Genomic DNA, 22,103 nt, shown 5'->3' with positions numbered 1-22,103 from the left:
TAGTTTTAGGAAACCGTCTTTGCTATCCTGTCTGAGCATTGTTCCATTAATCCACCTTCGTTACCCTAAAATCAAAAGCAACAAACTGTTCTAAACTCAGTTCTCCACCAAGTGTTTATTAAATAATTGCAAAATAAAACAGGAAAAAAAGAATATTAAGGCCTATTTGGGAGTGTTTGGCCCAGCTCTTTACTGTTTTTCAAACTAAAAACATATTTCTAATTAAAACTTGTTTTGATATTTCCACTCTTAGAAAATCTAATTTTCAAGTACGAGCTAAAAGCTTTCAGTTTGTCATCTAAAGCCTTGTAGGTTAATCCAAGATTTTTATATTAAAAATTTAAAATTATCAGCCTAAAGAATATTTCTACACCCTCTTCTCTCGAACGAGATTGATTCGCGGTGGATTAGGAGATCAACCTAAACGCGTTATACTTTTTATCGTCGCATTCGAAGGTCAATTCTTCAGAAGGTTTTTCTACTCTGACAAAAACACGTATTCTCCCGTTCCCTATTGGTCCAATTCTCGTTTTCCATGTCATAGACAATTTTACCGGTGTAGTTTTCGGTTTTTCGGATCTGCTGAGTTCTTACCCGTTAAATTGAACTGCAAATGCGAGACCAACGTCCCCAGCTCCTTAAATTTTCCGACCTGCTAGTCTGAATTCTGAAACCGCCATTCCGACCCACAGAAGAAAGCCGTCTCAATTGACGCACCGTTGTTTCGCGCCTCCCATTTGATTTTTGTTTTATAAAAGCTGGTAGAGTTGTCTTGTTGAGTCATTCGACGACCTTGAAATTTACAGCTGAGCCAAATCTACCCGGTTATACTTATTGATTCTATTGTAACTGGGCAATTTAGGGAGTTGGATCAATGTCGGTAACAAAAATGACGAATCAGGTGAAGCAGAAACCCAAGGGTAGATGGGGTTGGGCCACGATCGGAGCTCTCATGGTCGTCTTTCTGGCTACCGCCGTTGCCACGTCCAGAAACACACCTAAGTTCTCGCTCTTTGGCCGAATCAGTAAACCCTGCGATTGTACGGTAAACTCTCGGTCTTTTGGCTCATTTTGTCTTTTTTTGTTTTTGTTTTTGGTATTGGGTTGACCGAATTTGTGCAAGAGAAGGTTTCCAGAATTGAAATCAGCAGTTTAGTTTTTCCAGTCTCGTGACATTTTTTCAGCAATTTTTGCAGTTCTCAAAAAAGTATACCGGAATTGTTGAAGATTGTTGTTGTGATTATGAGACTGTTGACAGTCTTAACAAGGAAGTGTTGCACCCTATACTGCAAGAACTTGTGACAACCCCCTTTTTTCGGTATTTCAAGGTATGCTATTTAGCTTTCTAATGTATAACTGCTTCAGTTTCTTTGATCTTTTTTTTGCTATTGGAGGAATATGAAATGACCTATTTTTCATCCAATTGGCCAAAGTTTAAGTAAGAATTCATCTTTTGTTCTTTCTCTTAACATACTTGAATTGTTGAATTATTTTTGTTCAACGTCGGGGTTCTGAAATATTTTTCAGTTTAACATTGTAGTTAAGCTGTTTTTTGGTGCATGTGATGGTAAACTTTGCTCCGTTGCCATGGCACCCTGCAAATAATCACCTGGGGCATTTCTCTAACCGCACCATATAACCTAGCTATCTGGTCATTGAGCAACCATCTTGTGTCAAATGAGACCCTTATGGCGCAAAACTTCCATCAACATGATCAACACAGCCCTTGATATTCCAGTGTATTACCATATTATCCCCTTATTGTCCTTAAATTAGTCTAATGAGTACTTTGATGTGGCTCTTTGTTCCAGCTTATTTTATTGGTTACACCGGTTTGTGGACTGTGGACTTCCTGTTGGACAGATTCAAGTTAAAGATCCTATCACACTTGGTTGTTATTGAGTTTGTAATGATTCTGGACAGGTCAAGTTATGGTGTGACTGCGAATTCTGGCTCGATGATGGGATGTGCAAATTACGTGACTGCAGTGTTTGTGAATGCCCAGAAAGTGAATTCCCTGAGCCATTTAAAAAGCCCTTTCAGGGGCTTTCTGTTAATGATTTGATGTGTCAGGAGGGGAAACCACAGGCTGCTGTTGATCGAACAATCGATACTAAAGTTTTCAAAGGTTGGGTTGAAATTGACAATCCCTGGACACATGATGATGAGACAGATAACGGTATGTCTCTATTGTTTGCTGTCATGGTCTTTTACAGCATTGAAAATTTAGCAGTTACACTTGGTTTTTATTTTTTAATATCCTTTTTACTTTTTGCAGCTGAGTTGACATATGTAAATCTGCAACTGAACCCTGAACGTTACACTGGCTATACAGGCCCATCAGCTAGAAGGATATGGGAGGCTATTTACACTGAAAATTGCCCAAAATGTGAGGGTCCATACTTGTTTATTTTTTGGAGAAACACTCCCTGCTGGTTATGTATGCAGAAGAAAGCCTGTTTGAACTTACATATGAAGAGTGTACTTGTACTTGTCAATCTGTTTATTGGTATGGCATGTTGGCTTTTAGTTTTTCAAAAAAAAAAAAAAGTCTACTTTTGTGATCTTAAGATATTTATTAACCTTCAGTATGTCTACGTTGAGATCTCAAGATATTTATTAACCTTCAGTATGTCTACTTTGCGATCTGTGTACCTTCTATATGTCGTTCACTTGATTTGTGTACTACATACAGACAATTTTATCTGAAATAACTACAGCAGATTCTTTTCGTATGCTGGTGAACTTTTTCCTAGAATCTACTGGTAGCCCTTCATTAGCTCACCTGGTATTTGTTATTATTAGCCTCTTTTTTGTGCTACAGACCCATCCGGAGAACTCTGCCAGGAGAAAAGAGTGTTGTACAAGCTTATTTCTGGACTGCATTCTTCTATCACAGTCCACATTGCGGCTGATTATCTTCTTGATGATGCTACCAACTTGGTCTGCAACCTAAGTCTTGCCTTTAGATCTAAAATTATGTCTTTATGATTTTCACTTTTCTTACTGGCTTGAATTTGTTTCTTCTAACGATGACAGTGGGGTCAAAATCTTGAGCTCATGTATGATCGTGTGTTAAGGTATCCGGATCGCGTGAAAAATTTGTATTTCACTTATCTCTTTGTTCTCCGAGCAGTGATGAAGGTAATAGTATTCCTGCTTCCTTAATTTCAAAAGTGTTGTTATCTATTCTTGTTAGTGCCTCATTGAAGACCTTTCTCTACCACTGCTACTACTATCATTAACATAAATTTTACGTATGACAAATGGATGCTCACAAAAATGTTTTTGATGAATGAAGGCATATTCAATAGAATTTTTGACTCATTAGGGTTATTGTGTCCCTGTAATTTCAGATGAAAGATGATTACCCTTGCTGAACCCCTGGAGATAGAAATGTTTATTCTAGTTTTAATCATATAGCCTTCCCTGAGCCCTGGAGTCACATTTTAATTATCATGATTTCAAATTTAATGTACCTTGGTACCTGCTTACTGGTGATTCTTATTTTTGAAAGGCTTTTGTAGAATAAGATCAAGCAATTTGTCTCTCTCTGTAGTTAAAAACAACTTGAACCATCTGGTGAAAGATGAAAAAGAACCTTTTGATAGTTTCATTGTAAAATATTTTGGAGTTTTGTCCTTTTCGTCTGTTCTTTGTCATTTTTCAACTGTATGCCTTGTGTTTATGTGGTCCAGGCAGCAGATTACTTGGAACAGGCTGAGTATGATACCGGTAACCCTGTGGAGGACTTGAAAACACATTCTCTAGTGAAACAGCTGGTCTATCATCCCAAATCGCGAGCCTCATGCCCACTTCCTTTTGATGAGGCAAAATTATGGCAAGGCCAAAGTGGACCAGAGCTGAAGCTGGAGGTTCAAAAACAGTTCAAAAATATTAGGTTTGTTCTCATCAGCCTCTCGAGCAAAATTTGTAGCTTATCTATACACTAACCATGACTAATGGTCTGCATTGCTCATGGTAGTGCATTGATGGATTGTGTTGGATGTGAAAAATGCCGACTTTGGGGAAAGCTTCAGGTTCTTGGCCTGGGAACTGCACTGAAAATCCTTTTCTCTGTTAATGGTCATGATCTCATGGATATGCCTGTAAGTTATGCTTTCACTGAAGTTTTTTATAATGTGTTTGTTTGCTTTTTAATCAAGTTTTTGAAGTCTAGTTTTGGCCTTTAAAGGTGGAAATTCTTTCCATTGTGTCTTATACTGATTCGTAAATCATTCTGCACCTGCAGCTGCAGTTGCAAAGGAATGAAGTGATTGCCCTCATCAACCTTCTTAATCGACTCTCAGAGTCTGTCAAATTAATTCATGAGATGGGACCGTCAATTGAAAAGAGCATGGAGAAGAAGTTTACCAGAGCGACTGACAGTGGTAGTAGCAGTTCATAGCATAATTGCACAGGTATCCAAGAAGTCTTCACCTCCCGCTTTTTCTTATCTAGGTTAATCATATATGAAAGTGAAAACTTATGAGTTTGGTTCTTTCTATAATGTCGGTTCCTCGGTCAAGACAGGTGATGTAGCTGACGAGTTGTGGATTGTGAAGGGGCATCTACATGTGAACCTATCCTCAGATCTACAATTGGGGAGAGGGGTTTATACTCCAAATATACCTGGGATTTTTTAACCACATATGCTGATGAAATTTGTTTCAGTAGGAACAATATTCTGAACAAGGATATGCAAGTTAGAGAGGATTAAAAGATAGGGAGGCCAGGGATCTTGGGAATTGTTTAGTTGAGTGATCAATATTGTGTAAATTATGTTAGACTTAAGATCCTTCAAATAAGATTATAGTTCATCCAGATAGCAGATTCCTTCGAGTTTGCAGATCCAATCTGACCCAAATAACTTCCTGCAGTCATAGGACTGAAGAATGGGAATGATCTTTCATGACTGAAGTGACACCACCAGTTCTTTTTTCTCGATTGAAAGTTTTGAGAGATTTTTTCAGGCGCTCACAGATGAAGCAGAGAGGAAATCCCACCTCTCTTGTTTTTGTGGTTTTGCTTTTTGCAAGGAAGGAAAGCCTCCTCGCTTGGATGATTAGAATCAGACCCCTCTTGATTGCGAGGATCCAACCAAGCCAAGAGCTATTGGTTAATGCTTATGTCTCTGCCTCTCCCATTTTCTCCCCTTCCCTATGTTTTTTTAATGCAATTACTTGTTAGCAAGGGCTTTTGATAAATTATGATGGCAGCCATAAGATAAAAAATGGAAGGTAAAAAGAAGAGATAATTTGAGGCTTAGCAGAAATGAAATGTAATCTAATTTTTTGAAAAAAGGAAAGAAAGAAAGAAAGAAAGCTCAAATTTATGTGCCACAAATGCAATTCCTTTTATGAGCACCTTGGTCGTACTTGCTGGTGAAAATATTTATCTTACATTTTTTTAGAATAATAAAAGCATCCTTCCTTGCTTTTCATACTTCCATTGTTATACCTAATAAAACTATATCTTATAATCTAGGTTTTTCTTACATGCTATCAGAAATGGCAAAATACCCATCTAAATATGTGTAATTTTTAATTACAACCCTCTTAGATTTTGTAATTTCAAATACAATGGTCTAGATGTTGTATTTCTAAGTATAATCTTATAATTAAAATTGATTAGATTCCATAATTCCAAATAGAAAATGGGATGCAATATTTTCTAAGTATATAAATTTAGTTGATACTTATTGTTACTAACCATTGCGCCAAAGATCGACCTATTAGCGAAGGCACAACTTGCATGCATACATATTATTACTAACCATTGTGCCAAAAGATCGACCTATTTGCGAAGACACAACTTGCATATTAAAGATATGTCCATTCCAACTCTCCCCCGCACGGGGAACACCCGTGTATAAATGCAAATGCACAATCCCACCTATACGGGTACGACCAAAGACAAAATCCCATCTATGCGGGGACGGAACCCCCACCAAATGTAAAGACCAAACCAAATCCAAACAAACCAATGTCCCCTTGGGGATTCGAACACGAGGTGGAGTGTCAAATGCCAAGTACCAAGCCATCCGCACCCAATAGACTAGTCAATTAAGGTGCGGAAAGTCAAATACTTAGCACAAATCACCAACATTCTCCCACAAACCAAACCCCTGGGTTAAACCCAGGACAAATTCCAACTACAAATGCAAACGCAAAGTCTCCACACTAAACATGCGAACGCGCTGGGATTCGAAGGCGAACGTGCCAAACAAACCTGTTCTGATACCATGTTATTAACCGTTGTGCCAAAAGATCGACCTATTAGCGAATGCACAACTTGCATATTAAAAACAGACCCATTCCAACACATATGACCTTTAAGTCAGTGAAAGAAGAATAAATAATTAAAATATATTAAATAAAAAGATAGTATTACCCTTATGGTATTTTTAAATAATTTAATATAATTAATTTTAATAATAAGGGGATAGAGGGAAACCCTAAGCATATTCCTATCTCTATTAGTGGAAAAGGAGTGGGTGATGCTTCTTGACTGTGGCACACAGAGAGGGAGAGGAGGGAAGGCTTAAAATTCTTTTGGGGTTCTCTTCAAGGTTTGTTTTCCTGATAGTGGTGGGGGTTTCAACTCTTTTTAAGTAATATTATTCTTTTCAGATTGTACTATCTCACAATGTGCCATGAAGTGCCACCAAACCTTCAATTATGGACCTAAAAGCACTCCCATAATCAAATTTGGAAGGGCATTTATCACAACTAAACCCACCCTTGAAATTACTTGAAAGTCAAATTATTATCCCCATTAAAGATTCGGGTTTTTGGGTGGTTAGTCAAAACTGAGTTTAGTTGGATATTAACAGCCTATCTGAATTAAACCAGAACAAAACTGGAAGGGCTGTCCATTGCTTAGAAACAGTGGGAGAATTAGAAATTCTTGTAAGCTTATATGGACTTAAGACTCACAGCCTTGCTTCAGGTGTCAACATAAGGTGGGACAATAAAATAATAAAAAGGTAAAGAACTTTGTTATGACAGGCATCATTTGGAGGTAGTATGAGGTTAGGCAGAGATGGGGTTTGTTGTAATCTGTCAGTAGGCTGAAGATGGAATTGGAAATCTAAACCTACCATGGCTTTTGTTTGTGGAAAGTTGGGAAGGCAGGATAAGGCTTCCATCCTTACATTTCCAGCTTGAAATAGACTATGGCAACATTAGAATGGAAAGATGGTGAGAGGGTCTCTTTCAAGTTCTGAATTCTCACCTCTCATTGCTTGCCTGTGAAGGTTGATTCCGAGTGTTTGTACGTTCATATCAATGGTTGGGGCAGGGCTCCTATCTTTCTTCTTCACCAAAACAGGCGGTGACCCACCATCATCATCATCATCTCTCTCTTCTGGTTCACACCCAGCTGTTCTAATGGCCTTCGCGTCAGATCACCATCTTATTCCCACCTCAACTACTACACAAAACCCATCATTTGGCTATTTTGTTTTTCAAGACAGTACTTGCTGTTCTTTTGTATTGCTTTACGGATCCATGCAAAGCTTTGATGATGATCATGACAGTAAACTAAGTTTCATTACATCTAAAAAGATTGAGATGATAATACATACAAAGTCAGAAGAGATAAGCCAGTTTAATGTCTTCCGGAACATACTCCCATGCTCCATCTTTTTCAATCAAGATTGCCAAAGTGAGCACTCAACCCTCCTTTCTGTTGGTTTTTCTTTCTTTTCAGGGCACCAACTCATCGCCCTCCAAATCATCATCTCGGACATCCCATGTGGAATGAGAACACCTCATCACCAAGTCTGGCAGAATACAACAGCCAAAAACGCAATTCTTGAGCATCTCCTGCCCCCTCTCTTCCAGAAATCTTTCGGGCTTTCATGTGCCACGCCCCTTTTTACCTGCAAATGAATAAAGAATTTGGATGCTCTTCTTTTCATTCCTCGAGTCAACTCACAATTTTTGCATTAAAACCAACTCGGATTGGATGGAGAGAAACCCCCCACCCTTTCCCTTCCCAAATCTGTCTTTAGACTCCAGCAACCTGACCTCGCTCCCCTGATCTGACTCGTCATTTTGAAATCCCGGTTCTGAATCGACCTCACCTGACTCTCCTGCTCTGTGTCGAAATTCCAAATTCCGAGTCAATAAACCTTCGGTTAGAGAATTCTAGGGGCATAAATGGGAATATCGAATTTTACCTGCCCTTCTCTCATTAAAATGGGATTTTCTAATTATGGGATAATTAAAACAAATAAATGGATTGCTCTTAATTCTGTTGGGACGAGGAATTTAATTTATTTATTAGGTTTAATTAATACGAATTAAAGCGGCGTTGTTTCCTTGTACGAGCCCTTTGAATTTTCGCATGGGCCCTGGCCCACATGTTCCTATTTCTCCCTTACGTTGGGCCCATAGGTTTTTTTCTTCTAATGAATTGCAGTAGCTTCGCCCACGTGCTCCTCTTTTATTAGCGTTTTAAATAAAGCTAATTATAGAATTTTCGGGTAATCGCTCACATGTGTGAGACACGTGGCAGGACTGACATGGACAAAAGTCCAGGAGAGATGTCAATGGTTTGGTGAACTGGTGGATAATGATTTTTTTATTGTTTTATTAGGCGAGAAAATGATTAAAAAGGTCAAAAAAAATGAAAAATCGACATTATTTGCTGTGCAAATCTGAGACATCATTTGATTTAATTAATTCGATTTAATTAATTCCAAATTATTGTTACTCTCCTAACACCACATGAAAGGCCCCTTTCGTCTCCTCTCCCGTGGGCCCCCCCCCCTCCCGTTCTTCTCTTCCTCACCAACTTCTCGTTCTTATCGTATCGTGTCACAAGATAACCAACGCTTCTTCTCTTCGTTGGCCCTCACAAAAATAACCGTCCTGATCATTTACTGGACGGCTAGGATCATCTTGCGAGAGGGGTTCACTTTAGACATCACTCTCAGTAGATTCACGTGGTGTTGAAACTGTGAGACGCGTCTCACGGGATCATTTATTATTTTAGCACTTTTTCTAAATTTTCCTCATTAATTATTTAAATAAATAAATTAGATGCGAAAAGGGCTAATTTACAGTCTAATGCCTGCGTTGAGTTATTTAAAAACTATTTTTAAAATTTTCCTTTTTGCATGTTTTAGGACTTGGAGAGGAAAAAATTGCAGCGTGGATATCCGTCAGACGCGTCTCCCTAGATTAGCGTTTCCTAGATAATATCGTGACACTCGCTCGAGTGGCGAGTAACGGCCAGATAAGGGGTCTTATTCCCAAATTTAATTCTTTTAGAAAATGAAGCGCAGATCTGACAACCTTTTTTCGCCTCGTCTCTGCACAAAAGGGGCCATTCTATTGTATCGAGTATCGACACTCACGGAGGCTCTCGAGATGAAAATGATCGGATAAATGGCGGACGCCAAGCGGCTGTTCAGGTAGATTTCAGTGTGGTTTAAGGTCCGATCCCTTGTTAGAAGTTGCTGCAATTTTTCGGTGGATTTTTTTTTTTTTTTTAACGGCGGAGAAGGAGAAGAAATGGTGCGATCGTCGAGCGCCTGCTTGAAAATCATCGCTTGCGGTAGCGATTCTGCGGACAAGGACGAGCTTGAACGGACAGAGGTAGCTTGTTATGAGTTGAACGGCATTTTCTGTATCAGATTTTGGTTTGTTTTCTATCTTTCCGATTACTCAAAGCATTAATAATTCGCGGCGGAAACTTGTGATTCATATGTTGCATTGCGGTTCTGCTTAGTTACTGGCCGTGGCGGAGAGTTCTCCTGTTTGTTTTGTTTGTTATTATTTCTTTAATGCTTGTTTGCGCCAATTCGATGATTTTACGGAATTTTTGGTGATGATTTTTATCTGATCCAGGGGCTGTGTTTTGTTTGATTAGCTGATATCTAGATGCGAATCTCATCTATATATAAACGTGATCTTGACGAAGCATTATGAACAGGAGCATCTTCCTGCTTAATTTTAAACTATATGACACTTTCGTTAGATATTATCCAAAATCCAGTTTTCTTGGAAAGGGCTCAAGTTATACTCTTTGGTGTACAAAAAAGTAGACGCTACCAGATTAGACGAAATTAGGGAAGTAGTTTGCAGTCTTCCACTCATTTTGTCCCTGCAGTGCCTATTAGGTTGGTACTTGACCTGGGGGTTTCCAAATTGTGGGAGGAATGACCAGTTAAATTTGTATCGTTTTCAAATATCACCAGGATAACATAATTCCGCAAAATCAAAATGATTACTTTCCTAATTGGAAGAGATCTAAACTATGTTATCTTTCATAGAAAAATACAATTTTTTTTAAGCATTGGCAATAAAATTATTTAGAAAAATGCAATTTTAAAAATAGAAAATAAAGTATCATATCTTACTTTGAAAAATGCAATTAATTTTCGAAGCATTGATAATACAATTGTTTTGAAGACTTTTTTTTTCCCGTGGGTAATTGCAGTGATAATTCCTTTTGGTGAACCATGTACATTATCAAGAAATATGTGTTTGATTGTTTGTATCATACCATGGAAAGCAACCAAAAAATGAAAAAAAATTATTAAATAAAATAACACCTTTGTCTTTTGAGTTAGGCATGTTGTACATGTCTTTTGGTATCCTACATTTTCAGATTGCAAAGCAACCAAAATGTGAGGGTTCATTTCATTTGGTGAATGCATGTCTATGATTGGTACAAAAATTGGTATGGACCTGCTAGCTGTACTGTTACCAGCGATTTGGCTGATTCAGTTCGCTTAAAAATTGGATCTGAAAGACCTGCTTGCATGTTGTACATGATGTAATGATCTAATAATGAATGTTTGACCAATCCACTTTAAGCAAGAACCAGCCTATAAGATTCTTAAAAAAATAAATAAAAGAAAAGTGTTAAGAAAAGGATTTTACAGGGTAACTTTTCCAAATATTTGGCTCACATTTGGATTTTTATTATTTTTTATTTTTAAAAGTATAAATAAATTTCTTGGTGTAGATAGTATAACTTCTTACATACTCAGGAGAATATATTGTGGGAAGGAATTTCCAGAGTTGTAAATGAGTGACTTAACTTACTGTTCAACAGGGAAAGTGACGGATAAACAAAAAAACTTTAATGAACAGAGAGCTAGAAGTAGATATAGAAATATAAGTGTGAGCAGATCTTTGAATAATCTATTTGGATAGTGCCTTCCATCTCTTTGTGTGTTATGGTGCTACTATATTGCTTATCTCTGCTAGTAAGTAACTGATACTGGAACACATTTTTGTGGATCACCATGATATAGTAGATAAAGATATCTGTGAAACTCAGCTAATTACTATTGTGAGAATGATAATCAACATCTCAGCTAATTACTATTATGAGAATTATAATCAACACAATATATCTCAGGGAGCTGTTCTGAGTGTAAAAAATTGCTACCAGTTAATCATTTAGTGCATGTACACTTACAAGCTATCACCAGAGGATGGTTAAATGAAGAATCTTGAGTAAACTTGCTTTCTGCTTCTATGGATCTATGTGGAACTCTAACAGCAACGATGTTCTATCTGCGGATGAACTACATGTATTGATGTGTTCCTGATGCTTTTGAGAAGTTAATATCTAGCCATTAGCGATCGACTAATAATATGAAGGAAGAACACCAAAATAATCATATTGATACTTTTGGTTTAAGTTTATATTTAACTTAAGTTCTAAGTTTCACAATCAGAAATTACATTATTTTTATTTAATTTACCATTCTTACCCCCTGGCTAAGTATCAAATATTTTCATTCACCATCGTTCAGAGCAAAGGTTCAACAGACAAACGAGGCTGGAGTTTCAGGAAAAGGTCGGCCAGGCATCGAGTATTAAGTAACACTGTAAGTTCTGAGCTGCCTTCAACTGGCAACAAGGAGAGCCCTGAAGCTGCCACAGGTGACTTCCATGTGCAGTCTAATCCCACTATTCCTGAGAAAAACTCAGTACCACAGTGGAAAGATGAGGCCCCACCATTTTCATCACAGGCACCAGATCCAAACACTTCCGATAGTCTACCTCTGGTTGAGAAAGCCAGCAACATTGAGAATCCCGTCAACATTTATAGTAATATACCAGAGTCTGTTGTTGTTGTGATCCAAACAGCTATCAGGAGCTATCTGGTATTTTCTTCCACCTTGTTAATATTCTTCTTTAGTGTTTCCAGGTGAATTTTGACTGAGCTTTTTCTCTTTTCTTATACTGAAAGGCTCAAAGAAGTGTATACAAGTTGAAGAATGTGGTTAAACTACAAGCAGCTGTACGTGGGCATTTGGTTCGGAATCATGCTGTGGGAACTCTTCGCTGTGTTCAAGCAATTGTGAAAATGCAAGCACTTGTACGGGCCAGGCGTGCTCGTCAATCTCTTGAAACTAAGCCACTGGTTAGTAACAACATCGTGAACCTGCCAGTCCAGAATATGTGTGCTATATATCTGTTGAGGTGTTACAGTTCCAATACTAGTACTAATATAGCTTATTTTCTCCAGTTATAAAAATGTTACAATTTCTTTCCTGCTTGCATTAAAGAAGAGGGTGAAGTAAAGCCGTTTCATGTTAATAGCAATATTCAAAATATCACAGCTAGAAAGTAGAGTAGCATTCAAAAAATTCAGCATTACCAGTGTTTCTTCCAATGCATAGAAAATTGTTGATGGTGGCAAAAAGGTAATCTAGCCTTGACATACAGTGAAACTGGAGTAGCTCATCCCCAGCCCTGGTTGGTTTTAATTGCATGATCAGAATTTCAGAGTTCAATGGAAAAAAGCAGTTGAGATGTTCTTTTTGAAAACTCTAAAAAAAATTTATGACACCTTAGGCTATTTTATAAGTTTCTTCCTAAATCAAGCAAATAAATTTGTAGAGTATATGTGCATCAGACCAGTATCATTCATTGGGCGAGGATTCTCCATTCGCTCTGTATATAAAAGTTGTTTGAAAGTGTTATCATGGCACCTGCTTTTCCACCAAGAATTTTTTATTTTTTTTTCTTTTCTTTTTTTCTGTAGGTCAAAGTAGATGCAAAGTGTGAAGCTCTTTGCCTATCTTCAATCTGATCATTCATTTTTTTTATGAAAGGCGATTTTATTAAGAGAGAGAACCAAAGGAAACAAAAACGGGAGAGCTATCCCCTTACAACAAGAGATTGCAAGGAAGCTCCCTGCTTGGCAATCTGATCATTCCTTGATAGATGATAAAGTGTAACACATGGTTTAAATCCAATCTATAAATCCTTGAGAAAGCATGTATAGGTGGATGTTTGTTTAGTTTAGTTTATTTTTATTTTTATTTATAAGTATGTTAGTATTGGTTTTGATCGTATTCTTTATACTTCCTGTTTTGTGTTGATCCATATTGATGTGTAAATTATCATCTCACTAGTTGTTGATCAAAAAGGAAAAGAGACCTTAATGTTTTATAAACAATGTACTCTGATTTCAGCAATTGCATCCTTTGTGTTTTTCAGGTTAAGGAAATCTCAGGCCAAGAAGCACATAAAGCATATCATTCTTCTACTGAGAAATTACTCACAAACGGATTTGCACGTCAGGTATGTTCAGTCACAAGTTGGCCTCCACATTGATTTTATTGAGATTTGTCATTTTTTTATAACAGAAACTGATTTTATGTTCCTATTTGGACTGATAAGCTTTTGGAGACAAAACCTAAGACAAAACCAATGCACATCAAATGTGATCCTTCAAAACCCAATTCATCATGGGAGTGGTTGGAAAGGTGGATGGTCGCATATTCAGGAAACATCTCTCAGACAGAAAAGAAACCCTTTAATCCAGAGAACCTCAAAGAAGGGGGAAGTACAGAACCATCTGTTTCAGTAGAAAGTGAAGTAATCCCAGAGTTTGCAGATGTGAAATCTGACCATACAGACACAGAAAAACCAGTCGAGATTGTAGAGGAACTGATAGCTAATAGTGAAGATGAATTCAATTTCCAGCCCTATCCAATACATACTTTAGCAAGCTTTGCAACTTTGGAGGAAGATGATACCAAGGACCCACTGCATGATGATGCCAGTCTTATTTCAACACAAGATTCTGCTACAAATAATGGAAAGATTCTTGCAGAAGCCACTGACTCTTTATCAAATGAATATAATATGACTACACAATTATCTCCTGGATCTGGTACTGATAAGCCTGAGGTGGATAAGGAGAGAACAAAACCAAAGGTGGACCTGGAGAAGTCAAAACGTACAATCAAAAGGGCAGCCCCTGACCAACTTGAAACTGAAGGAAAGAAATTTGTATTTGGAACAAGAAAGTCAATCAGTCCTGTATTTGCTGCTGTACAGTCTAAATTTGAAGAGTTGAGTGCAAATACCTCTTCGACAAGGTCACTCAGTTCTTATCATGATATAGGAGTGGAACCACGACTAGATTCTCCTCCATCCCGAGCTGAATCTGTCACTTCTATGGCAAAAACTAAAGAGTTTGGCTTTACAGAAGATTCTGTCTTGAATGATTCTAAAGTTCAGGTTGCAGTGTCTGAATGTGGGACAGAACTTTCTGTCACTTCCACACTTGATTCACCAGATAGGTTAGAGATTGAAAGTGCAGCGCCAGTGCCTGAAATCATGGATTCAGATAATGTCAGCTCGTATCCAAATGCATCCTATGATCAGAAGCTTGATGTTTCAAATCATGATACTGAAGCTAAGAAGCCTTCTCCCGTGATTGAGGCCTTTACTTCATACTATGGAGTTGTACCAGGGAAGATGGATGAAGCTAATGGAGGCTCAACTGATTTAGTTTCACATATGGAATCCTCAGAAGAGCAGCAGACTTTGGAGCCGACTGTATCAGACTTCCAGATTCAACTTGAAAGTATAAGAAATCAGCCAATTGACAAATCAACACCAGACGGATCTCCACGGAGCCATATTACTGTTCCCGACTCCCAGCAAGGTACTCCTTCAAGTCAAGTATCAGCAAATACTAAAAGAAGCAAATTGGTCAATAGCAAACCAAAAAGGAAAACTCATTTAATTGGAACGAGGTCCCCATCAGATCTTAATCATGATTCAGGTGCAAGAAGTAGTACTGATAATGTGGAAAAGGATTTAAAGAATGGCAAGAGGCGTAATTCGCTTGACCATGAAGCTAGGGTTAGTGGTAGTAGCAACTCACTTCCCAGCTACATGCAAGTAACGGAATCTGCTAGGGCCAAGATTAATAGTAACAATTCTCCCAAATCGAGTCCAGATGTGCTTGACAAAGATACATACATCAAGAAAAGACATTCCCTACCGGGCACTAATGGGAAGCAGGGATCACCTCGGATGCTGAGATCTATGTCACAGGCACAACAAAATGCCAAGGGAAATGGTACACATTCTCCTCATACTGGTACGTCTTGAACCTTTATTACCTTGTGCTGTGATAAGCTATGTGCAGTAAATGCAATAGGATGTTAGTAGAACACACCATCTGTTTCATCAACCTTATGGGTGGGAAGCCATGTATCATGGAGATCATGATTCCACAACCCTGTACTGGGGTCCTTGTATACCCCAAGTTGGGCATTATCCCAGTATCTTTGGCATCTTTAAATCTAAAATATCTTGCCAAAGATTTGCAATATAACTAGAAGTGATTCCCAGCAAGGATACAAATCTTTGCTGGCACTTGTACTAGATTTCGAGCAATCAGTGACCTTCCCGAAAAAATGAGCAACATATTTTTCAAAGTCTTTGCACATGGGAAACTTTTCCTTCTTCTTCTTCTTCTTAAATACAGGTCTCAATAATGAGGTGTATCTCTAGGCTAGGTTCATTGAATTTCCCCATAGAAGCTGCTTGCTGCTGTCATCAACCTATGACTAAAACTTTTTGAGCTTCCAATCGAGCATTACAATAAGCAGCTGCTAGCATGATTTTCAAGTAGAGGATCACCAATTTGTTGCATTATAGTCTTTTTCAAAGAAAAAGTAGATATTCTATGTGAGCGCAACTCTAATGAACTATTGGTTTATTGGTGATAAGGATAAGCATAATCCTTTCAGTTATCGGATAAGATCTCATTAGATTTATCTTATCATATAAAACTTATCTTTTCTATTCTAAATTGTATAAATACTACATTTAATCAATTGTAAAGGTGTGGTTCAGTTCAACATTTATCAATTGGTATGTTTGTTTCAGAGAGAAAATGGCAAAGGTGAGCGCATTCAGTTGACCGTGCTCATTGAGATGAGACCTCTCAGGAAACATGTTGAACTTGGAGGACTGCGGCTAGATGCCAGTTGTGTGTGATTATCAGTGTATGCAGTTTCAAAGGAAACCAGTGGAGGGAAGATCTGTTTTATTAATGTAAATTAATAGTATGTGAGTATTTCTCTCCGTGAAGATCTGTATTGTGCTATTTTTATGTCATCTCTGTGTGTGCGATATTCTACTGTTCTTTATGCGAGAGAGGTGTGATGATGTCTTATGCAATTCTTTGAGATTCTATGTGGCGATGGGAAGAGATGTTGAGTATTGGTTACAATAAACTGGAACTTGTTTACTTTGGCTGCTTCTTAGAATGATCATTTGGCTGCCCTTTGTTGCTCTTTAAGAATCTGGTTTATCACTTATCAGAGGTAAGACTACTAATTTTTTTATCCTTCCAGTCCCGTATATGCAACACAAGCATGGTTGTATTTCTGTAATCACTTGAAAACTATTGTAATGAAAGCAATTCAAGAGGGAAGCAAGCTTAGAACCCAAATAATGGCCTTTTTCTTTGTTTTCTATATTTTTACCTTCACAGTCTCTTCTTTTTGTCGTCAAGCGGCTGTAAATCCGTCCATAATAGGTAACAAAACTAGAAGGCTGAACTCAAGCCAAGTCACCATCTTATACCCAATTTTTTCTTATTCTTTCAAAAGTTACGCTATTTACAAGAATGTTTTTTATTTCATTATGTTTACGATAATATTACTATATTTATTTTTATTAAAATTAATGTAAACAAGAACCACAACTGCAAAAGATAAAAAATAAATTTAAGAGGGCTGATCCGCGCGTCGGTTTTTGTAAGAGACCCGATGAGGCTGCGATAGCCGAAACGACTCCCCATACCAGAGACCTCAAACGAACCTTGTTCAGCTGAGTTACTGTTTTTTTTATTTTTTTTCCTGATGAAAACAGGTGGGAAAGAACTTGTGTAAGACCATAGGAAATACTGAAACCATCCAACAAAGGCCACCAGAAATGGGTTCCTCGGAATCTACCCTCTCCAGTTACGGACAGGTAGCTGACAATCTTCTTACTATTTGCTTTCTTAGTGATTTGTAGAATGTCTAATATGTCAATGTGTTCCTCTCTTGGTCTTAACAGCCTGTTGATGAAATCACCACCGTCTCTCAGAGAAGTGCCAACGTTGATCCTATCCTGGAACGACTCAAATCCCTTAAAATTGTTCGTTTCATCTGTTCCTCATTTTTTTTGGTTGAATTTTGTGGAATTTATTCTGTTGAGGATTGTATTTTACCTGCTAATGACAGGCTTCTCCGATTCTCAAATCCTCTCCGCCTGATGAGAGTAATTTGACTGATATTCTTGTTAGGAAACCCTCAGAAACTTCGGTTCCAGGTCCGACGTTTTACATTTTGGTTATCCTTCATTAGACGTCAATTATTATGATTTAATTGGGAATATTTTAGAATTTGAAAAGGCTGCCTTTATAAATTTCTGGTTATTGTGGATCTTCACACATTATGAAATGATTTTTTTCCTTGTCATTCGGTTTACTTAATGTCAAATTAGGAAAAATATAGGAAAGGCCCAACGTGTAGGCTAACCCTTTGAGCTCAGCAGTTTGTATAATTGTAGACTAGAATTAGTTCATCTGCCAGTTAGAACTAGTGCTAGTCTCCAACACAGAAAAGGAGAATTGTGTCAGATAAAATCATGTGTAACAGTAGAACATAAATCCAGCACTGGATGACAAGCGATTGCAACTGATGTCAACATTATTGTGATAAGCTATGGTGATGTTTTTCAGTAGTGAATTTGGTGTTTCTCGCTCCAATTATAAAATTCTGGGTTCTTCTTTTGTTTGCTTTTGTTCCTTTTTTTTTCTTTTTTTCTTTGAATAGTCATTAGATTTAATCAAACTGGAACAAGTATATTTGAGAGAATCCAAACCCAAAAGAAGGGAAAATTTAGAGAGACAAGCAAAAAGAAACAAGATACAACTAAGTTAAGCTGCCCCTCCATAACGAGATCTTGCTGGTGAGGCTGCTGATTTTTAGCTAAGAGTTTGCTAAAGAATTAGCCACCTGCAAGCAATGACTCCGAGCAACTGGTTCAGAATGAGAAAATTCAACATTGTTTACTTTTCATTTATCATTTATCAACATGATTATCTTGATGGTTCATGCATCTCAGAGGTTAAGCTGCAGTTGAAGTTGTTTGAAAAACTAGAAAAAGGTTTATGTATAAATGGAAGTGAGAAATGATAGAATATAGTTAGGATGAGAGTATGGTGATGATGATGTTATTGACTTGGGTTTATTTGTCAAAAAGAAAATGGATAGCTACTAGTAGATTTGGTTTCTTTCGGAAATGTAAAATCCATTCTTGTTGAAGTAATAATATTTTTTACTCAAGGTAACATGCGAACATATGTTTTTTTTTTTTTTTTTTTTTTAAAATGAACATGTGAACATATGTTTGGCTGCTACTTTCTCTTTGCTTTTTTTTTTTTTTATTCTTATCCTCTATTTTCACATGTCCACTTTCCTGGAGTGACTTCCACCTAAATCAGATGCGGAAGCATCATCTGAGTGAAATATTTTACTCATCTTTTTAAGTGCAATGTTACCTTTATTTTTTTGTTAGACTAGATCACTGAAAAACTCATTCTAATCCATAGTACAACCTGCTTTAAGTAAACAGTTAAATCATTTGCAAATAGAAAATGTAATGCCTGTAGGATAGGTTCTACATGTGGTTAGGTCAAGAACTAGTTTGAGGGCAAATAATAGTTCCTTTATATGTTCTTGACTAAAAAGAATTCAACCCTGCTCCTAGCAAGGCCATGCATGTTAGTCTCTGACGTGTTAAAAAAAAATGATTCCAAAACAATGGAGAACATGACAAATATGTACACACTAAACATAGAAGTAACACGTCAGATTGTTGATACGTGAAAAACATAATGTGGTATCTTCTTTCGAAATAGAAGTATAAATTGAGATGGTAGGTTCTCAAAGAGAATTTGTTCAGTTTCCGGTCATGTTTGGCATGGCAGCGAGTTTCCTCTGCTTAGAATCATTTGTGTGCTTCTACTCTCTTAACAAATACCAGTCTATGCCCTAACAAGTCTGTATTTCTTTTGATTCTTGTAGGCAATTTGAATCCAAACGTTTTATTGGAGCTGTTCTCTTTGTACCGTGACTGGCAAGAAGAGAAGGCTGTGACTATTGGCCAAAAGCAGGTAACGACACTAATGATTCACTTGTCCATTTTCATGAGCTCTAGTGCAGAGGCGAGTTAAGTTGTAGTCACTTTCATCATGAATGATGATGTTTTGATGCCTTCACAGTGTGTCTAATGCCAGTAAAATCCTGGGTTCCTTTGTTAGGTCATTCATTCCGTAGATAACAATGAGTATCTTGTAGGATGAGGAAGGAATAATGGATTGTTCTGACATACCCTCTGCAATTACGTGAATACTGGCTCCTGTAGCTGGTGGTTGATGGACACTGAAAGCAAATGTGATTGTTGCCAAGTCCATATTTCCTTCTTTCAAGATCTGTTATATTTGAACTATATGCAGCTCGGAAAAGCCAAAAGCTATGCTGATTATTAAATATTCAGAAAATGCTTCATTGAGTGTTTCATAGTTTATACATCAATTTCATTCTCAAAAGGAAAAAAAGAAAGTTCAAAAATAATTTTGAATTCTTGATGAATGGAAGTTTGAAGCTGAAAGTATATCTTGTGAATGATGCAGGAAGAGATAGAGAACAAATTTGAGGTGGCAGATGCATTGGCTGTGAAGCTTCTTCAGCGTTTTAATTATTCAGTATCAGCAATGAGGACAACTGCACATCACGTATCAGCAGGTAATTATGCACCCAGGTCTCTTTTATCACGTGACTTCCTTTTCTTACAAAGATGGCTCTGATCAGTGGCCGGTCTAATGAGTCCTTGAGAGATGAAACACTTGATTATCATGCTTTACACACTGAATAAAAGTTGTTAAAAGAAAATGTTTTATTTTTCTTTCTTTTTTTCCTTGATTGGTGGTCAAGGAAAACACCAAGTACCCTTGTTCGACAGAGTGAGATTCCTTATCTCTGACATGACAGCTAACTGGCATACCATGTCACCCATTATTTAGCATCTCTTCCATTCCCTCAATTCTTTCCTCACAAGGCACCTGTGCTTCCTTGAACTTCACCTCACATATCTCCTTTTTCTTTGTTTTCCTCACTATTTTCTGTTGCTCTTCGTCTCTCTTTTTATCTCCTCCTTTCACCCTTGGACTCTCTCTTTCTTCTCCCCTCTCCCTTCTTTCTCTTGCTCTTTAGTCTTTTCTCTAACCTATCATTCCTCTTTTTCCTGTTCTTCCTATTTTCTCCGTCACCCTATTTTTTCTCACTCTTCTTCTCTATTCCACCATGAATGGATCATCTTAGAGTTATAAAATCCTAATTTTTGTATCTTTTTTTATGTTACCTTTTATCGCCCTCCTTCCTTTACTTATTTTCTTTGTCTTGCCTTATATTATCATATAGAACAAATTCCAAATTTTAAATCTGCAGTAACTCCATCATGGTTGTGTACCTGGATTTTGGGTTCTTTTGGTTTTATTCTCTTTTCTGATGGAACAGTGTTTTCCGGAGTTGATTTCATTTTCTGTCATGGTTAAAGCTCATTAAGAAGAAAAAACAGAGACAAAGTCACAACAACTAAAATTAACTTTGATAAGAAGCCGAGGATTATGTAGAAATGAAGAAGGGAAGGATCACTGATGGTTTTATTAGGTTTCTGCATCACAAGGTTTGACAAAGAAAAATAAATGAAGAGAGGTGGATTCGATGGTGCCACATGGGGGGGTTTCTGGTGTGAGGTCTTGGGTTCAACTTTTACTGGGGGAAAGGGATAGAGTGTGCATGTGTAATCGACATTCAAAAAGATAAAGGAAGAGAGGAAAAAAAAAAAAATAGTGACATTGCTGCAGCAGTGTAACTAACAGGTAAAGCATTTTTTTCATGGAGCAAGTGTAGTTACAACTTCTCATTTTTCATCGACCTGTTCCTTGATTCTTAATCAGTTATTCTATGACATTTCTTTTAAGATGATACCAATGAGGAAGTAGACCCTCTAGTCTTATTTGTGACATTGAAAACTTGCAGTTGAACCATTGCAATTGGAAGTGGGTAAGCTAAAAGGAAGACTGACTGAGGTGATAAGTAATTGCGATGCATTATGCAAAAGGATTTCTAACGAGGGGCCCGAAGCGCTACGTTCATCTGTAAAGCCATTTGCTCTGACTGACATGGAGCTCCCTGAGCATAGTTCTTTGCAAAAGATGGAGAAAAATCAATCTGCATGAAGACCAAGTCATCCCCAACTGCTGAACAGGAGTCCTGACTTACAAATGATAACATGATGGCACACAATTGGTTTATTAGGGAGGAGGATATTCTCCCTCCCCTCCCCATGAGAAGGTGCCAGTTTTAACCGAGCGCACCGATTCGGCTTCCCGGTGAGAAGGTAGATAGCCACATTGGGGTTCTCTTCCTGTGGGGAATTGGGTTGGGTTGAAGTCTGTGTGTGTATAAGAGTTAGATAGCCACAAAGAGTGTTTCTTACTGTGAGGTATTGGGTTGAGTTGAAGTCTCTCAAGTGTCCTGTGTCTATGAGTGATCAATGTGCAGAAGAAAGAAGAAATTATTTTTCTCTGAAGGAGACATAATCAAGCAAGTCACATCCTTGGATGATTTTCCTGATCTTTCTTCAATGAGTGGTTTGGTGACTCAAAACGATTAGACGAAAAGCACTCCGATTTGAATTAGTTTCTTTGATTTATCGTTTCTTAAAACTTTCCTGTGAAGAAAAAAGAAGGGTGGAAAT

At 37.6% G+C, this 22,103-nt stretch overlaps 3 protein-coding genes across 4 annotated transcripts; all 3 read left to right on the top strand.

Annotated features, from left to right (window-relative positions):
• Positions 1-508: 508 nt before the first annotated feature.
• On the top strand, positions 509-5,193 carry LOC137943979 (endoplasmic reticulum oxidoreductin-1-like). Of its 2 annotated transcripts, XM_068789436.1 has the most exons (11): positions 510-761; positions 863-1,045; positions 1,197-1,328; positions 1,924-2,179; positions 2,279-2,389; positions 2,825-2,943; positions 3,040-3,144; positions 3,699-3,901; positions 3,986-4,109; positions 4,253-4,421; positions 4,534-5,193. In XM_068789436.1, exons 2-10 carry the CDS (start codon positions 875-877, stop codon positions 4,406-4,408), a joined length of 1,377 nt encoding a protein of 458 aa, XP_068645537.1. In that variant the 5' UTR covers positions 510-761; positions 863-874; the 3' UTR covers positions 4,409-4,421; positions 4,534-5,193. The 2 variants fall into 2 exon arrangements, with proteins under 2 accessions (XP_068645539.1, XP_068645537.1); XM_068789438.1 differs by having other exon boundaries at positions 509-1,045; positions 4,530-5,193.
• Positions 5,194-9,303: 4,110 nt separating this feature from the next.
• LOC137944832 (protein IQ-DOMAIN 32-like) lies at positions 9,304-16,590 on the top strand. Its single transcript, XM_068790598.1, has 6 exons — positions 9,304-9,608; positions 11,783-12,136; positions 12,223-12,396; positions 13,479-13,562; positions 13,662-15,378; positions 16,173-16,590. The coding sequence occupies exons 1-6, from the start codon at positions 9,525-9,527 to the stop codon at positions 16,190-16,192; spliced, it is 2,433 nt and encodes an 810-aa protein (XP_068646699.1). The 5' UTR covers positions 9,304-9,524; the 3' UTR covers positions 16,193-16,590.
• A 465-nt stretch (positions 16,591-17,055) lies between these two features.
• LOC137944833 (uncharacterized) lies at positions 17,056-21,979 on the top strand. The gene is made up of 6 exons (XM_068790599.1): positions 17,056-17,264; positions 17,352-17,432; positions 17,519-17,606; positions 19,367-19,455; positions 19,975-20,086; positions 21,383-21,979. The coding sequence occupies exons 1-6, from the start codon at positions 17,226-17,228 to the stop codon at positions 21,580-21,582; spliced, it is 609 nt and encodes a 202-aa protein (XP_068646700.1). The 5' UTR covers positions 17,056-17,225; the 3' UTR covers positions 21,583-21,979.
• Positions 21,980-22,103: the final 124 nt, after the last annotated feature.

This window comes from Aristolochia californica, unplaced genomic scaffold (assembly GCF_029961685.1).
Source record: "Aristolochia californica isolate CCGP_79_NKW_82.1479 unplaced genomic scaffold, dmAriCali1.0.hap1 SCAF_11, whole genome shotgun sequence".
In the NCBI taxonomy this organism is placed as follows: Eukaryota; Viridiplantae; Streptophyta; class Magnoliopsida; order Piperales; family Aristolochiaceae; genus Aristolochia; species Aristolochia californica.
This window is presented reverse-complemented; position numbering and strand designations above follow the sequence as displayed.

Excerpts from the sequence above, each read along its gene's own strand:
- LOC137943979 (XM_068789438.1), top strand. The coding sequence starts at position 875 with ATGTCGGTAACAAAAATGACGAATCAGGTGAAGCAGAAACCCAAGGGT. Across the intron at positions 2,390-2,824 it reads CACTGAAAATTGCCCAAAAT|ACCCATCCGGAGAACTCTGC; the intron begins GTGAGGGTCCAT and ends TTTGTGCTACAG. Across the intron at positions 2,944-3,039 it reads TTGATGATGCTACCAACTTG|TGGGGTCAAAATCTTGAGCT; the intron begins GTCTGCAACCTA and ends TAACGATGACAG.
- LOC137944832 (XM_068790598.1), top strand. The coding sequence starts at position 9,525 with ATGGTGCGATCGTCGAGCGCCTGCTTGAAAATCATCGCTTGCGGTAGC. Across the intron at positions 9,609-11,782 it reads ACGAGCTTGAACGGACAGAG|AGCAAAGGTTCAACAGACAA; the intron begins GTAGCTTGTTAT and ends ACCATCGTTCAG. Across the intron at positions 12,397-13,478 it reads CTCTTGAAACTAAGCCACTG|GTTAAGGAAATCTCAGGCCA; the intron begins GTTAGTAACAAC and ends TGTGTTTTTCAG.
- LOC137944833 (XM_068790599.1), top strand. The coding sequence starts at position 17,226 with ATGGGTTCCTCGGAATCTACCCTCTCCAGTTACGGACAG. Across the intron at positions 17,265-17,351 it reads CCCTCTCCAGTTACGGACAG|CCTGTTGATGAAATCACCAC; the intron begins GTAGCTGACAAT and ends TGGTCTTAACAG. Across the intron at positions 17,433-17,518 it reads GACTCAAATCCCTTAAAATT|GCTTCTCCGATTCTCAAATC; the intron begins GTTCGTTTCATC and ends TGCTAATGACAG.